The following is a 17783-nucleotide window of genomic DNA, read 5'->3' as shown; positions in this document are numbered from 1 at the left end:
CATGTAGTCAGGAAATCTCAGGGCCATGTGATGGACACCCCTTCTGAGAGACTTGTGAAAACCAACTGTGTCAGAAAAGGCGGCTCAGACAGTAGCAGAGTGACACAAGCCAGAGAACAAAGCCCCAAAAGAAAAAATGGTCCCGGAAGGCACAATCCACACTAGGCTTTCTGAGGACTCCAATACCTGAGGCATCCTTGAACCTGGGCACTACCTGATGACTCTTTCCTGATCCTTTCTACCCTCTCCCTTCCCTGACCAGGCAGCATTTCTTCACCACACCTATAAGGGAGAGACACAAGAAGGCCTTGGAAGAATCTGGGCCAACCACAGTAGCCTTCAGGGCCTGGCCAATCCGGAACTTCTTATCTGGATGTTTCAGAACCTGGAAGGACAAGAAAATTCCTTTAACGTTTGAAGAAAGGTCTGGCATTTACCCAAAACTGGCATTTAAGTCTCTATACCAAGTATGTCCCAAACCAATCCCTGAATAAGTACATGGTTCTCTTTACCCACTGCAAACACACCAGACACTGATTTCAGACTCTGAGTTCAGAGATCTTCTCTCCAGGGATCTCAAGCACACTGACCTTGAAGCTGAGAGAAGTGAGCAACAAGGGAATCCTGCCCCGGATGTCTGGAGCAATCTCCACCTCAAGCCATTTCTTAACCACATTGTACTGGAGAAAAAAATAGGAGGAGAAATGGAATGGGATGGATATAAACATCTCCTTTTCCCTTCATTAAAACAGAAGACTTTCCTAAAAATCACAGGGTTGAAGAGGCCCTAATCCTACATTTTTCCAAGGGACAGGAATCCACCCCCTACATCCCACTGCCCCTGCCCAATCTCCACTTCTCACAGACTTCACTCAGAGTCTAGCTCAGAGCCTTTGCTGAGCTAGCCAACCATGCACCCCTCCTGGTGCCTCAGCTGATCAGGAGGCAAAAATGACCTCAGAGGCGTCCTCAAGTAGCAAGAACAATCCCACTGACCTCTGCAGACTCCTCCAAGCTCAGCTCTGCCCAATGATGGTTAATTATCTCCAGGGCTCAACATCTGATTTCTAAATCAATTTAGATTTTGATCCTTCACTGTTTACAGTGTCCTGCCCTAAACACAGAGCCCTAGTTTTCAAAGTGAATTCAACAAAACATTTATCAAGCAGCCACTACGTACGTGGCATCCTAGTGATAAATAAAAGCCAAACCCTACCTTCAAGATTACAGTCTACAAAGAGTAAGTCAAACAAGTACGCAAATAACCAGAGCAGTAGAAATACAATATGCTATGGGAATATATAGGAGAATTAGGAATATGGAGTGGGGGGAATATCTGTGCTAGGCCTTAAAGGGTTGTAGGGGGGCGCCTGGGTGGCTCAGTTGGTTGGGCGACTGCCTTCGGCTCGGGTCATGATCCTGGAGTCCCGGGATCGAGTCCCGCATCGGGCTCCCTGCTCAGCGGGGAGTCTGCTTCTCCCTCTGACCCTCCTCCCTCTCATGCTCTCTGTCTCTTATTCTCTCTCTCTCAAATAAATAAATAAAATCTTTAAAAAAAAAAAAAAAGGGTTGTAGGAATAGAGGGTACTCTGAGCACAGAAATAAAAAAGGGAAAAAGAGGAGGTTTTCAGGCTGACTGGTACACAAGGAGTATGAGGTCAGATTATGAAGAGCCTTAAATACCATCCTACGGCACCGGGGGCTTATGAACCCCACCAAGAGACAACAGGTAACTAAAGGGCATCAGTGACAAGCTCAGCCAAATGCTTATGGAAGAAAAATCTGGCAGCAGTGAAGAGGAGCTAGCCCTCAAGGTCAAGCCCAATCCAACTTTCTCTCTGATATATTCCAACCGGTACAGTTTTTACTGATCTCTTCCCTTTCTTGAATGCCTGTTCCACTTGGGGCTAGAACACATAATCTGGCACCCAGGTATGTATTGCTCTGCATTGCACCTGAACTTTATGAAAGACAAGAATCCAGGGGCGCCTGGGTGGCTCAGTCGTTAAGCGTCTGCCTTCGGCTCAGGTCATGATCCCAGCCAGGGTCCTGGGATCGAGCCTCGTGTTCAGCTCCCTGCTCGGCAGGAAGCCTGCTTCTCCCTCTCCCACTCCCCCTGCTTGTGCTCCTGCTCTCGCTATCTCTGTCAAATAAATAAATAAATAAATAAATAAGACAAGAATCCAGAATCCAATAGCACATTTACTTTAAATCTTGCTCTCTATTTTCCTTTCCCTTTCGTATGATTAATCTATAAACATGTTGAACTGTGAGTTGCTTGCTAATTGTTTCATGAGCCGTAATTTTAGCTCCTCAATTAGGCTTCTGGTCTCCCACGAACCAGCACGGTAGCAAACAGACTCAAATGCTTAGTGCTAATGGCCTTTGTCTCCAGCTGCTCCCCTTTTTTCTGAAAGAAGGATGGCATTCACACTGCAGGGTGTGCATTACTCACCTTCTTCAAGAAGCAAATCAAAGTCTGTCCAGCCTGGTACTGTTTAATCTTCTCCAAGGGGCTAACAGAGTGAGTGTTGAGAGCAGTGCGGCCATCCTTCTCCAGCTCACTGTTCGCAGAAAAGCAACGGAAAGAGTATGCCAACTTCTGCATAAGGCTTCTAGCTTGAAACCGTCTCCCCCACGCGGCCATGGATTGACTGTACACCCCTCGTTCATGCACACCTCCCAAACGCCCATTTCTCTCCCCCAAGGGGAATGTTCATAATACCTACATGAGAGCTAATCTCTTCCTTTTCATTCACCTAGGTATGAACAAGCTATAAAGTAGGTAGGTAGCTTACAATCTTTACAAATTTAGGAAACAAAATTGTTTTACTTCTTTCCTAATACTTTAGCTGTTGCTTTACAGTTTGCAGAACCTTCCCAAATAGTCTCTCAATGAATGTGACAACAATCACATGTGAATGAGGCAGGGCAGATATTACTAAACTCATTTTATGCTATTGAACCAGGAGTTGAAGTCAGGGCTCTGACTTCAAAAATCCAGGGCTCTGTTCCCTATGCTACCTTGCCATTATTACTCTCTTTTCCTGCTCACAAAAGCAACAAGGGGATGTGGTTTGTGGTTACCACAAAGCACTTCAAAGAAATCACAGAACTCCCAACCCAGCTTACCAACTGAAGTAATTTCTAAAACAAAACCAAACTCAACAATAAAATGGTACAAGTAATGCTGGTAGACTGTCACATATAATAGCAAGCACTGGTGAATATAGAAAAATGGAAACCTTCATATACGAGTAAAGTTAAAAATGCATGTACCTTACAACCCGGTAATTCCACCCTACAGAAATCCAGAAGCACAGTGGAACAAGTTCGAAGATGTTCACTGTGGCATTATTTATAAAAGAGAAAAACTAGAAACAACCTTAAACGTCCTCCATCAGTTGGAGAACATATAGAGTTGGGCACATCCATTAAGATGAATTACTGTTTTAACTACAGGCACAAAAGCAGATCTCAAAAACAAAATTTTGAGTGAAAAAAACAAGCTGCAAAATATTAAGTACAGCATACCATTTATGTAAAGTTTGAAAACCACACAAAATAATTTTGTAGACATACATGTGTGTATATAAATATATATGTATGTATATATAAGTGAAGTATGAAAGAGCTGGATATGTATCAAATGAATAACAGGTAATTCATCCTCTGAGGGTGGAGAGAGAAGCCTAGGGAAGGGAACATCTGTAAAATGTTATTTCTTAAAACACACACACACACACACAGAACATCTATGTGCCTGGCACTGAAATAGATAATTTATACACAGTATCTATAATGCTTATACAGTGGTATAAAAAAAAGCTTATTCACTCAATAGCTGACATTGGAATGCCTCTGTTACAGGCTAAACTGTGCCCACCCCCACCTCCAAGTTTATATGTTGACAGGCTAACCCTCAGTATCTCAGAATGTGACCGCATTTGAGATCGGGAATTTAAACGGGTGATTAACTTAAAATGAGAATGTTAGGGTGGACCACTATCCAGCTATGGATTATTATTATTGTCATTATTATTATTAGGGTTAGCCTATAACACAACAACAAAACCCAATTAAAAACCAGGACTTGAAGAGACATTTATCCAAAGAACATATAAAAATGACCAACAAGCAGAGAGCCTGAGTGGCTCAGCCAGTTACGCGTCCGACTGTTGGGGCGCCTGGGTGGCTCAAACCGCTGGGCGTCTGCCTGTGGCTCGGGTCATGATCCCGGGGTCCTGGAATCAAGTCCCACATCGGGCTCCCTGCTGAGCGGGGAGCCTGCTTCTCCCTCTCCCTCTGCCTGCCGTTTCCCCTGCTTGTGCTCTGTCAAATAAAAAATTTAAAAAAAAAAAAAAAAAGCGTCTGACTCTTGATTTTGGCTCAGGTCATGATCTCAAGGTCATGAGATCGAGCCCCGAGTCGGGGTCTGGTGCTGGGCATAGAGCCTGCTTAAGATTCTCTCTCTCGGGGCGCCTAAGCCTGCTTCTCCCTCTCCCACTCCCACTCCTCCTGCTTGTGTTCCCTCTCTCGCTGTCTCTCTGTCAAATAAACAAATAAAATCTTTAAAAAAAAAAAGATTCTCTCTCTCCCTCTCTCTACCCCTCCCCACTCTCTTAAAAAAAAAAAAATGACCAACAAGCATAGGACAAGGTGCTTCACATCACTAACCATCAGGAAAATACACATCAACACCCCAGTGAGATATCTCACCTCACAGCTCTAAGGATGGCCATTAACAAACACACAATACAAGCGTTGGCGGATATGTGGAAAAAAGGGAACCCTTCCTTGCACACTGTTGGCAGAACTATAGGATGGTATAGCCACTATGGAAAACAGTATGGAAGTTCCTCAAAAAATTAAAAACCACCATACCATCCAACACTCCCACCTCTGGGTATATATCCAAAAGAACTAAAAATAGAATCTCAAAGAGATATTTGTACGCCCATGTTGACTGCGGTGTTATTCACAATAGCCAAGAAGATGTGGAAGCAACCTAAATGTTCATGGATGGATGAAGAAAATGTGGTCTATACATACATGGAATATCATTCAGCCTTTAAAAAGAAGGAAAATCCTGCTACATGCTACTATGTGGATGAACCTTCAGAATGTTGTGCTGAGTGAAGTTAGCCAGTCAGAAGGACTGCATTTACACGAGTTATCTAAAGTAATCAAACAGAAAAAGAAACCGTAAAGAAACAGAAAGTAGAATGGTGGTTGCCAGAGGTGGGGGGTAGGAAGAAATGGAGAGTTGTTCTATGGGTAAAGAGTTTCAGCCATGCAAGATGAAAAAGTTTTGGAGATCTGTACTACAATAATGTGCACACAGTTAACACTGTGATGCCTACTTAAAAACTGTTAAGAGGGTAAATTTATGTTTTGTATTTTTACCACAATAAAACAAAAAAGCAAAAAAGGGAAGAGATTAGAACACAGATCTACACAGAGAACACCACATGAAGACACCCTAAGACAGCCATCTGCAAGCCAAGAAGGGAGGACTCAGAAGAACCAACCCTCGTTAACTGAACTTGTCTACCCTTAGCTTGAATAAACTACTTGACCCCCAACTCTTAATTAAACAAGGCATCACACCTCAGGTGAAGATCTGGCGAACTCAAACAACTAATACGGTGCTCTCTCTGTTTTCACTACAAAGACTGGAGGGGGACATGATCAAAATCTACAAAACTAAGGAAACCACACAGTAAACAAATAGGAATGTGTGCATCCACCAAATCTCATTATTCTGGAACTAAAGGGCTTACTCTGAAGTTCCAAGAATGTGGTTAGCATCTCGAACTCAATATTCCAGGAATATATGCCCATCTCAGACCCAAGCCTTCCCAGAAATATTCCTCTTCTATTCTGATACCTTCAGGACAATGACCAAACCTTACTCCCTGATGTAATACTACTCAGCCATAAAAAGGAATGAGATCTTGCCATTTGTGAGAACATGGAAGGATCTAGAGAGTATTACACTAAATAAGAGAAAAACAAATACCACATGATTTCACTTATATGTGGAATCTAAAAAACAAAACGAATAAGCAAAAAAAAGCAGAAATAGACCTATAAATGCAGAGAACTGATGGCTGCCAGAGAGGAAGTGGGTGGCAAGATGCGCAAAATGGGTGAAGGGGAGTGAGAGATATAACCTTCCAGTTATGGAATTAATAAGTCACAGGGATGAGAGATACAGCACAGGAGATATAGTAAATGGTATGATACGAGCATTTATGACAGATGGTCGCCACAAATGTGGTGAGCACAGCATAAGGTATAGATTTGTCCAATCACTATGCTGTACACCTGAAATTGACGTAACATTGTATATCAACTATAATTAAAAACAAGCAAACAAAAAAACCTTACCCCCTAAAAGTTACTTCAGAGGCCCTTCCATTATATCCCTCTGCACTTGAGACTTACACCCTGGATGGACCCCACAGCTGACTCTGAAGAGCCATTCTCTCGGTCATGTGTATCTAGCTTCATTCATTGATGACCTATTAACTTCAAGAGGCTGGTTTTTTAAAGGAGGAAGCAGAAATAGGCCCATGGATCAAAATGCTTCAGATCCTCTGAAAAAAAAAATGATCCCAGACAAACTGGATCCAACATTAAATGAAACTAGTTTTCCTCCACACAGAATCCCTCACTGAACACCCCTCTATAAAATCCACTAAAACATGAGCTAAAATTCCAGTCAACAAGGAGTAGTCTCTACACTCAAAGAATGGGTATTCTTGGCTACATGTTGTTTATTTTTGGAATTACTGAGTTCTAGAAAATTGGATTGAGAGCAAAAATGTGCCTTTTTTTTACATGCTGACAAACAGAACTGCAACCAGCCTTTTAAACCCTAAATACAGCTTTTACATTAAGTTTCATATAATCCCTCTAACTAGCCCTATCAGAGCCAAATATCCTTACTAGAGAAATAAGACAACTGGGACAGACAGAGGCAAAATAAGTCACAACACTGGCAGAATCTAGGCTGGAACTCAGGTTCCTGACTCCAAAGCCCCACACTCTTTCCATGAGACCATGCTGCTGGGGTTCCCCTTACCTTGGCCGGACACTCAGCTCCGGAATGGTTCGAATAAATCTAGGATGACTTATTGGAAGAAATCTGGAGAAAAAAATTAGGTCAAATCATTTCTCTTATTCTCGGTACCACCATAATCTGGAGATCAGTCTTTCTCTCTAGTCCCAGGAAACCAAGCTTAAAAGCCACCTGCTGTGCTGCCATCCCACCCACTGGTGATGTGTCAGGCCTGAGGGCTTCCTCTCATTCTCTGCAGTAAATGTTGGGGAGCTGGCTCATCTGACCTTTCAGTATTATCTTATTAAACCCTGAGTAGTATTTTCCTTACGGACTACATTCTCCAACTCTTTCACTCTGAAAGTAAGGAAACTGAGGTCTAGAGAGAGCAGTTACTGAAATTAATATGCAAATTATAAACTATGAATTATTTTGCTTTTCTTATTACAGCAAGGATTTCTGCTACAATAATAATAGTGCAAGTAGATTTAAAGAAAAGAAGGATGAGTACAGTATGTAGTGGAGAATAGATTATAATAACCTCTGATGTATACTGAGCAATAACTATGTCAGGCAACCTCCTAGGCACATTGGGTACCAGATGTTCTCTCAAGTCTGCAAAAACGGTACTAACCACCCGTACTCCCATTTTACAAATTAGGAAAATAAAACTCAGAGTTAAGTAACTACTTAAGTCATGGTCACCCAATTTTAAGTGGCAAATCTGGAATGCAAACCCAGGTCTCTCTTCACTTTAAACTAATGCCCTTAACCACTACATCATATGCCTTTTTTTTTTTAAGGGGAAAAAGACAAAAGAATTCTTTCGGTAAACATTTCTGCTAATTAGAAGAAAATCTGATTCGTGCACAACTTTTTCAAACCTGCTTTAGTGCCCATTCCTTCTGCCACAATTACAATAATCTCCCCTCAAAACCAGCCCATCTCCCAAAGCCTCCATACTTGAAGGTCTTCATGTCGCGACCACCAATCACTCGGGCAGTGACTGTCTTCCCAACTTTCAGCTTGGCAGTAGGAGATGTGCCCTCTGGAACTTCATCTAGAATGTGGGAGGCGTGAATACAGCCAATGATGCCATCTTCCAGGGTTACAACCACATGAGTGGGCTTAATGGACTTGACAGTGCCCGTGACCATGTCCCCAATGGACAGGGTGTGCTTCTTTATAGCCCCCACAACCAGAGCTGGATCTGCTTCCTCGTCCTCATCGACTGTCTCAGAGTCCTTCCGGGTCTGTCTCACAGTCCTCTTAGCAGCTGGCCCCTCAACAGCCAAAAGAAAACCAGTCACTCCTGGTTCTGTGGTCTTGAGGGTTAGGGAGACACCCTGTCCCACCTGCAACTTCTCTGAGTCAAAGCGGAAGGTGTCATTGAGGTGAGAGGTCAGGGAGAAAGCTGCCAGGTGGCCAGTCTCTACCAAGGAGGCGACAGCAAAGGACTCCTCCAAGTGTTGCACAATCGCCTGGTACTCGCTGCCTTTCTTCAGCTGGAAAACAGAAAACCCACCATCCCCACTTCTTACAGGGCACAAGTGCTCAGTCATCACCCACTGGGCAGAGCGGGGCTGGGGAAGCCCCCTGGGTCCAGGGGGCCCAGGGCTAGTATGAGTTGTAACAAACTAGCCTTCACTCCCTCCACCTAGCTTCCCCGCTTCCCCTCCTGTTACTGAGGTGACCTGACTAAACTCAAGGCACCACATCAGAAGCCCTGGGACTTAGCTTTTGTTTTGAATTCAAATTCCTAGGATCCTATCCTAGAACTAGCGAAATCGGAATTTTAAAGTTACTGAGGTGATTCTGAGCATAGCCGGGTAGCCCCGACTCTTGTAGTTCTGCAGCGCCCCACCTGATTTATTCACCCGTTCAACCACTCATCAGAGTCATTACTGAGAGCTCAATGTATGCAAAGCATTTAGCCCACCTTTCCTCAAAGTCCAACCTGTGCTCATACCCTTATATACGCACCAGCTTCACTTGGATAAATGGAATATGGACCTGCTAGAAAACTCAGTGAGGGGTTAACACTATTTCTATTTCTCTTTGTTTCCCCAGGTCTTAAAATTATAGGCAATCAGACATGAGGAATTATACCTATGTAATTCTCTCCACCATACCCTACACAGTTAGATGCTTAATAAGTACTTTATTTATTTATTAATTTGTTTGTTTATTTATTTTTAAGTGGAGCCTAACATGGGGCTTGAACTCACGACCCTGATATAGAGACCTGAGCTGGGATCAAGAGTTGGGATGCTTAACTGAATGAGCCACCCAGGTGCCCCCTTAATAAGTACTTGAAATGAGGACCAAATATACACATCATCCAGAGAAAAATACTACAAATGTTGAGATTCCCCTTGAACCCATTCTTCTCTCACACAAAAGTGTATAGGAGTGAATGTGGATGAGCAGCCTGGAGGTCAGAACTATGCACAGACATGTTTTGTTTGGGTTATGTGTCTTAAAAAACAGTTTCCAACATTTCCCACATTTATTTCAAATAAAAATCAAATTCTGCCTTCTTTTAAAAATCAGATTCAGCAGAGCTACCCTACGACCCAGCAATTGCACTACTGGGTATTTACCCCAAAGATATAAATGTAATGATCCGAAAGGGTACGTGCACCCCAATGTTTATGGCAGCAATGTCCACAATAGCCAAACTATGCAAAGAGCCAAGATGTCCACAGATGAACGGATAAAGAAGATGTGGTATATACATACAATGCAATATTATGCAGCCATCAAAAAAACCCAAATATGCTAAGCGAAATAAATCAATCAGAGAAAGACAAGTATCATATGATCTCACTGATATGAGGAATTCTTAATCTCAGGAAATAAACTGAGGGTTGTCGGGAGTGGTGGGGGGTGGGAGGGATGGGGTGGCTGGGTGATAGACACTGGGGAGGGTATGTACTATGGTGAGCACTGTGAATTGTATAAGACCGATGAATCACAGACCTGTACCTCTGAAACAAATAATACATTGTATGTTAAAAAAAAAAAAAAAAAGATAGTAGGAAGGGAAAAATGAAGGGGCGAGGGGATCAGATTCAGCAACATCGGACACTGATGTTCCCACCTGGCAATAAGTAGATGGAACTGACTCGTCTCTGCCCCTTTGTAAGCTGACCATGCCCACTTCATTCATTTACATTATCTACCTGGCCCTGAAGACAGGGGGACCACATAATTTATCACCGGCACCAGAGTGCAAATCAGTGCTATTAATAACCACACCAAGACAAGGGGTATAGGAACGACCCACACCAATCCAGGCAGACGATCACCTCATCCACAGGCATTTGCATTAAAACCCCCAAGCAAAGTGTGTGGGGCTGAAGAGGTGGGTAATGCCTTTGAAACCATGGGAATGGAAGTCATCGCCAGCTTACCTTTTTAGCTTTTCTATTCACCAAGTCATGGCAAAGGGAAACATGTACCTCCAACTTCAACATATCAACATTTAAGATGACAACCTTCTTTTTCTGCCCAGGTTCCACCTCTTGCCCTGCAGTGCAGAACCAAACACAGCATGGTCGCCCTCATGGAGCAGGGAAGGAAGCGTCTCTCCAAGAGCCCTGCAAGCCCTTGGGCACAGAAAAGGAAAGAGGACATCCGTCCTGGGACGATATGGGCGAGGAAAACCAAAAGTCTAGCTCCCATAATTCAAGTTCAGGGGTGCCTTAATTTATGCAACCTGATATACAAAAATCTAGATTTACCCAATTATAACAACAGAAGGATTCACACTTAAACCTTCTTTAGCATGCTGTCAGTTGTCTTGATTTACGTCGATACAAGACAGGGATGCCCAAATTTTCTACTGAATCAGGTCCTCTACACTATGTATTTGGGAATTCTGTATCCGAAAGGGAAAAATGGGCAAAGAATTTCCCCCACGAACCATGAGGGGCGAGACAGAAGTGCTCACCTGCCCGATGATATCTGCTGGCCCTCAGGACCAGGCCAGGCACAGGGCCCTCACTGAACACCACAGAGCCATCCTCCAACAACTCCTGCACCTCCAGGTCAAGGACCATCCCAGGGGTCATCTCAGCCAACGTCTGGATCAACACAGAGTCTGCCAGAGACCCAAAGGAAATAGGAATTAACAAGCAGAAACAATACTCACCGTTCTTTTCCTTTGGCAATGTGCTGCCCCATGGAGGACAGCAGAGCGCTGGGGCATTGTGAAGGGAAGATCACTTTTGGTAGAAATATGCAACACCATGAACACTCCTATTGAAGTGAGAGAGACCTGCACCTCTTGCTAATCCTCCCTGGCCAGAATTCATGAAAGTAGCCAACAAATACCACAAACACACACTTTCCTTTGCTTTTTGAATTTTCATTGCTTCGGTTTGAAATCTACCTTCTCAAGCTTCTTATTTCCAAATCCCATCAGGGTTCCAACAATCCTACCTGATGGTTCAAAACTTCAGAAATCAACACAATAACCCCTCACAGTCTTCTAGCAGGTGCTTGCTCCATTCTATCATCCACCAGATATTTGTTGAATAAGAGAACAGTGAAGAGGTAAGTGGATTCACAACAAATGCAAACCTGAGGACACAGAACTAAGGGAAATTTTGATTTTGGTCTGGGAGGGAACACAAAGGGGACCTCTGGGATGCTGGTAATGATCTTTATCTGAATCTGGAGACTAGTTAAACAAGGGTGTTCATTTTATAAACATTTACTGAATTGTACCTTAAATGCCTTATTCAGTTTATACAGGTTATACGCCCATTAAAAAGGGGGGGGGGTTGGCGCCTGGTGGCTCAGTCAGTTAAGCATCTGACTCTCAATTTTGGCTCAGATCATGATCTCAGGGCTGTGGGATCAAGCTGAGCACGGAGCCTGCTTGAGATTCGCTCTCTCTCTGCCCCTCCCACTCGTGTGCTCTCTCTGCCTCTCTCTCTCAAATAAATAATCTTTTTTTTTAAGTTTATCAAAATTGTTTGAGCCCAACAACTCATCGGGACAGGCATAACTTACGACACACTCCCCACCCCCGACCCTCAGCCTCCACCCCCATGCCCCCACCTCGGTTGCTCATGAGGCTGCGTACACCCTGCCGCTCTTCCAGGCACTGGCTCAGGAGGAGGAGGCTGGTGGTAGCCACGTCCCCCAGACAGCAGTCCGACAGCCGCAGCGACAGCAGCATGCGCTGCTTCTCCTCGTCCACGGTGGTCACCTTTGCAACCACCGTCTGCCCCTCGACAAAGTGGTCACTTGTGGAAGTCACAAACTTGTCACTCATGATCTAAAGAGTGGGCAGAAAGTAAACACAGGAAGTCTCTATCAAGACAACTCACTCCATGCCCCCAGAAAAGGATGTGTGGAGGAAGGGGTGGGGAGAAATGGAAGCCAGGAAAGTCCCCCAGTAGAGCACAGCTCTACTCCCCTTCCAGAAAAAAACACAAGACCTTGGCTGTCCAACCCAGCCTTCTAGAGGGCACCCAGCCTAGGCAGCACATCACTGGCAAGCCAGAGGGACACCAAGCTGTCCACGTCTCTAACACCCAGCGGTAACCCTCTGCCCTGCACTATGCATGTTTCTGCAGGCTTCCCCTCTTCTCCCATTGTTAAAATTGTTCTGGCAGGGGATGCAAATGAGAGCCGCCCAAGGAAACATCAGGGGACAAACCTATGGAAGGGAAGAAATATTTATGAATAAACTACAGGCCACTTGCTCTCCCACCGTACTACAATGACTTCGCTAAGACTCCTCCCGACTCTGGGTCTGTTTAGCCAGCAGACATGAGGGGTTCAACGATGGGGTCATGAAGATTTTTTGCAGTCTGAAAAGTTTATGACTTCAGTGACATCGTGGTAGAGGGGATCCTTCCAAGGGTATTCTGGTATCATGATGCCTCAAAAACGCCAGGAGGTTGCAAAACCTATACTCAGCAGCTCAGGAAAATTAACTTCCACGTCTATACATGCTGAGAGTCTAAGTTTACTATCCCCACACTGAAGACTAAAATCTTCACAGCCCCTGCCCAGCTACCCAATGCTGTACTGTGAAGTAAAGATGCCCCTTCTTCCAGGACACAGCCCTGGGCCAGGACACATGGCTGGGCAAGAATCTCAGCCCCATTCCCCTCAGCCAGGTGCCTTTTTGCCTTGCCCCTGAAAATCTTGCAAGGGATTAAGGTATCCTGCTCCTTCCCACCCTCAGGTTCCATGACCCTAATACCTCTCCTCCAAGGCTCTTGTGCATGGAGCTGAACTTACAGCTTTGGGGGCCAGTCCACTAAGACCTGACGGGAACTGGACGAACACACCGTAGTCCTTGATGCTCGTCACAAAACCGATGAGCAGCATCCCAGGATGGATTTCTGTGAAGCTCTTAGGATCCTGGCCACCCTCCACAGTGGACACCAAAGCTGGCTTCCTACAAAGGAGCTAATGGCACTTCATCAAGGAACGTTTCAGAAAGGGCAGATTAAATATCCATCTCTCCATCTCCTTCTTCCACTCTACACACTCAGCTGCTACAATGATTCTCTCAGCATGCACACTAGCAGCATTAGCATCACCTGGAATTTGTTAGAAATGCAAACTCCTAAGCACTGTCCCAGACCTAAAGAATTATAAACTCTGGGGTGGGGCCCAGCAAGCTGTGTAAACAAGGCCTCCAGGTGATTCTGACACACACTCAAGTTTAAGAACCAGTGTTTTTCCTTTCCCTATTAATTCATCCCCAGATTACTGAAGAGGACCAAAAAGAGACTGGTTCATCCCTGCGGTTTGGCAGCTGGACCATGGTCGGTCCACAATCTTCACACTAACCAACTCTATCCCACCTCCTCTGTCTTCACTCTACGGAGATTTTATTTTATATTCTGTGAGAAAGAGGCAGTGTTCTCCTTCGAAGTGTGCACACCAAGATCAAAGGGAAACTTGGAGCCCCATGGGGGTAGGGGGGCGGCTGGGAAGGACGACAACAGCTGCCTATTAATTGTTCCAGCTCCAGGACTAAGCACTGTCTGAGAAGGCAAGATGTGCTATTGGAAATATCCCGCTGGACCTGGCAGGCCACTCTGCCCCCTCTCCAACATCCTGGACTCCCACTCTGCCCTGACCAGCATCTGCTGGTAGGACTTCAATCCTCTTACTTTCCACTAGGGGAAGACAGGGAAAGTACAGTCTGGTCACCAGTTTGGTTTTATGGGGTTATTTCTGAAGTCAAATAACGGACTTTTTTCCATGGAGTTTCCACTTAAGAGCAGAGCCTGACCCAGAGTCTTCCCCCAGGTCCCACGGCTCACCAGATACCAGTAAAGGATACGACACGTCCCTCACTCTGGCTCAGACAAAGTACTCTGTGAAGGGCGTCGCCAGCCTGGAGCCAGTGATACAACAGAGGGCCATTGGCAACGTGGTCCGACAGATGAGGTGTGGGGAGGAAAGCAGGGATGTTGTGGGGCAGGACAGCCACCTGCAGCCCATCTTTGGTCTTCTCTAAAACCTTCACATCCACCAACTACTCAGGAAGAGAAAGACAAAAAATTGTACTTGTCTTGAGCAGACAGCAACCACATCTGGCTCAGGCTAAGATCAGAGGTATCGAGTCCCAGCATCACTGAGGGGTCAAGATCAGAGAAGGAGCTTTCTTCCAAACCCCACACAACTGCCCCCAAAGACCCGGCAGGCACTCACGCACACACACATCAGGACTCATTTGCGTGCTCACGTCACTCCTCTCCCAAGTCCCTCCACTGAGTCCCAGGGGAAAGACAGTCTTGCAGGCTGGTCCTAGAGACCAGAGAGGAAAGAGGACAGCATATACTGCTGAACAGCCATACGAGAATGGTGCTTTCCTTTCCTGGACAGCTTCCATTTGCTCTGACACACAGAAAGAACCCTCTTTCAAGACCCTCAATTCTCTCTAGCCCCAGAACCTTATCCAGCTACCTTGATCTTTCCCTCCACGGGTCCCAGGGCCCCACGTGTCAGTGGCACCCCACTTTCTGCCACTGTCAACTAAAATAGCTTGTCTGGAGAAGTCCACGTACCTGTCCAAGACTAACAGTCCTTCTTTTCTTCTGACTGTGTCCCGGAGGCTCTTTCTTTCGATCACCCAACAGCTTGAAGGACAAAAGCATCCTCTCTTTGGATGGCTCACAGTTCAGCACCACAACCTTCACCACCTAGTGAGAAACCACACTGGCCTGGCTAACTCTTCCCTGCAGGCCAGTCAGGCCCCGGAGAGAGCTGCCCTCCATGAGCACTGCAGAGGGAGATGCACCTAGACCTGGGATCAGATCAGAAGGCAGCGGAAAGCAATGTACTGAAAGGTACGCAGAATCCCCCTACGTCAGCCTTTTGCATGAAAGGAAAACATGAGTAAGTTTTTGGTACAACCCCAAGCTTTCAAAACTTATTTTTCCTATATAGACCCAGACTCACTAGTTTTACGGCACTGCCACCTTGTGGTGACAGTGACCTGAGAACAACTTCTGATGTGAGGAACACGAGCATGTCTGTTGTAGGTAAAGACTAATTCATTTCTTCCAGGTTGTGGGGCTGAGGTCCCTTAGTGTGCCAGCTTCTGCTGAACCCCCTTGAGGGTTTCTCTTGGTTCTGTGCCACATCTCTCCACCTCGCTGGCTCAAACCCACTGCCCTATATGCGCGGTCCTTATCCCTTAAAAAGTAGTCCTCCCACTACTCTGTCAAATCCGTGTTCATGGGGTCACCAAGGACATGGGTCTGTCCCAGGAAAGGGTTACCTGGCCAGCATAAAAGACCCTCTCTGGGTCGGGGACATACTCGGCACTGAGCTCATGCTTAGGCACCAGTCCCTGCACATCATTGTAGAACTTCACAATGCAGCCATAGTCCTTGACCCTGAGGATGAAGCCATGTGTCTGCAGACCAGGCTTGGCATCGGCATAGCAGGTAATGGCAGGCAGATTAGACTCAGTTAGGGTTTTCTTCAGGGTCATCATCAGCTTTTTGGCTTCAGGATCACAAAGCAAAACCTAGGGGAAGGATAACGGTTGTCATCAAGTTACCCATTATCAAGAAAGCCACTGGACTGATCTCTGCGACCTCTGAACCCAAAGGCCAGGGTCCATCCCTAAGAACCTATCTCTGTCCCTCTGAGAATAATCTCAGCCGTAGATCCTCCCTGTTCCCTGCGGGATGACAATCTGGGGAGTAGTCACCTATTTCAAAAGTACTTCTTCCTGTACGTTCGTTCCCTCCTGGGCCTGCATCAACACTCACCATGTCCCTGCACCTCCACAGAGTCCTGTGTCAGTTACTTCACCACTGCCTCAGCTCCTCCCAGACCATGTGCATCTCGTGTAATAGAATGAACAACCGAGCCAATTTACCACCTCGGTACTATTGCGTATTAGCTATTAACTAAGACTGAGGGCGCCTGGGTGGCTCAGTTGGTTAAGCGTCTGCCTTCGGCTCAGGTCATGATCCCAGGGTCCTGGGATGGAGGCCCACATCAGGCTCCCTGCTCGGCGAGGAGCCTGCTCCTCCCCCTCCCTCTGCTTCTCCCCCTGCTCATGCTCTATCTCTGTGTCTCGAATAAATTAAAAAAAAAAAAATACATTTTAACTAAGATTGAGAGATCCAACCATCTCTCATCCCTCAGGTCATCTCCTTGAGGGCAGAGAAATTCCTTTATTTTTAACTTCCTGACTCCAGTACTATAAAATTTTGCACCAATGGGTGAGATCAGTATCTTTCTTGACTCAATAATAAAATAAAATGAAAAGAAGAAAATCTAACATTGTGAGTGCCTGCACACACCAGGCCTTGTATTAAGCACTGTGTATCACATTTAATCTTCACAACTCTGTGAAGCTTCTCTTGGGATTCAAAACTTTGTTATAAACCACTCAAGTTTTGGCAGCTTAGTCTTGATATTTCTGTGCCTGACACAGCCCTTGCTCCTCTTTAAATCCTTTCCAGTTCAAGGACCACCTCTGCCAGAAATCTAGAAGACATTATTGTCATATAGACCTGAATGTGAAAACTGGTTCTGCCATGTATTAGCTGTGTGACTTTGGGCAAGCTGTGTGACTTCACTTTCCTAAGCTTTAATTTCCCCACCTGCAAAATGAGGGTAACAGTACTTACTTTATGGGGTCGTTTTAAGGATTAAATGACATAATGCATGTCATGGGCCTAGGATAGCAACTGGCACAAAATACATGTTACACGGTGGTCGCTACTGATACCACCAATGATTCTTGCTGGCCCAGCCCACCCTCACCTCCCCTTTGAGATATGACCATAGCATAGAGCCTGCACCAAACTATGTGACAAAAGGTCACACGGTGGCCTGCTCTCTTCATGTATGAATATTTTAACTCTCAATTATATCACACAACTCTCAAAGGCAGAGACCCAGTTTTCTCTTCTCAATGCCAGACACATACCATAGATGTTATATGGTCATTCTATGGAAAAAGGCAGAAACTTCAGCTGAGAAGCACTGCTCTCTTCCCATCTGGCTTAAACCCCAACGAGACCCTTCCGGAGGCTCACCCGGCACTTGACCTCATCCCCAATGTGGTACTTCTTCTCTGGATTCTTCATCAGGATGTCGGCCAGGTGCATGGGAGGTATCAAGCCCTTGATTTGCTCGCCCACCTTCACCAGCATCCCGTATGGCTTTATGGTCAGCACTGTGCCCTAGGGAATCCCAAGAAAAGATGCCA

The 17783-nt window shown here is 45.4% G+C and overlaps 1 protein-coding gene across 1 annotated transcript in view; it reads right to left on the bottom strand.

Annotated features, from left to right (window-relative positions):
• Positions 1 to 17783, bottom strand: part of PDCD11 (programmed cell death 11) — a 45590-nt gene that overhangs the window by 10169 nt on the left and 17638 nt on the right. The window contains exons 12-24 of the mRNA XM_044916595.1: positions 17611 to 17757; positions 15831 to 16082; positions 15115 to 15249; positions 14388 to 14582; positions 13331 to 13501; positions 12137 to 12356; positions 11022 to 11171; positions 10483 to 10598; positions 8030 to 8571; positions 7091 to 7153; positions 2456 to 2564; positions 591 to 680; positions 283 to 385 (exon numbers count right to left, since the gene is read on the bottom strand). Coding sequence (XP_044772530.1) covers positions 283 to 385; positions 591 to 680; positions 2456 to 2564; positions 7091 to 7153; positions 8030 to 8571; positions 10483 to 10598; positions 11022 to 11171; positions 12137 to 12356; positions 13331 to 13501; positions 14388 to 14582; positions 15115 to 15249; positions 15831 to 16082; positions 17611 to 17757 — 2293 coding nt within the window. The remainder of the gene's footprint in view (positions 1 to 282; positions 386 to 590; positions 681 to 2455; positions 2565 to 7090; positions 7154 to 8029; positions 8572 to 10482; positions 10599 to 11021; positions 11172 to 12136; positions 12357 to 13330; positions 13502 to 14387; positions 14583 to 15114; positions 15250 to 15830; positions 16083 to 17610; positions 17758 to 17783) is intronic.

This window comes from Neomonachus schauinslandi, chromosome 6 (assembly GCF_002201575.2).
Source record: "Neomonachus schauinslandi chromosome 6, ASM220157v2, whole genome shotgun sequence".
Classification (NCBI taxonomy): Eukaryota; Metazoa; Chordata; class Mammalia; order Carnivora; family Phocidae; genus Neomonachus; species Neomonachus schauinslandi.
This window is presented reverse-complemented; position numbering and strand designations above follow the sequence as displayed.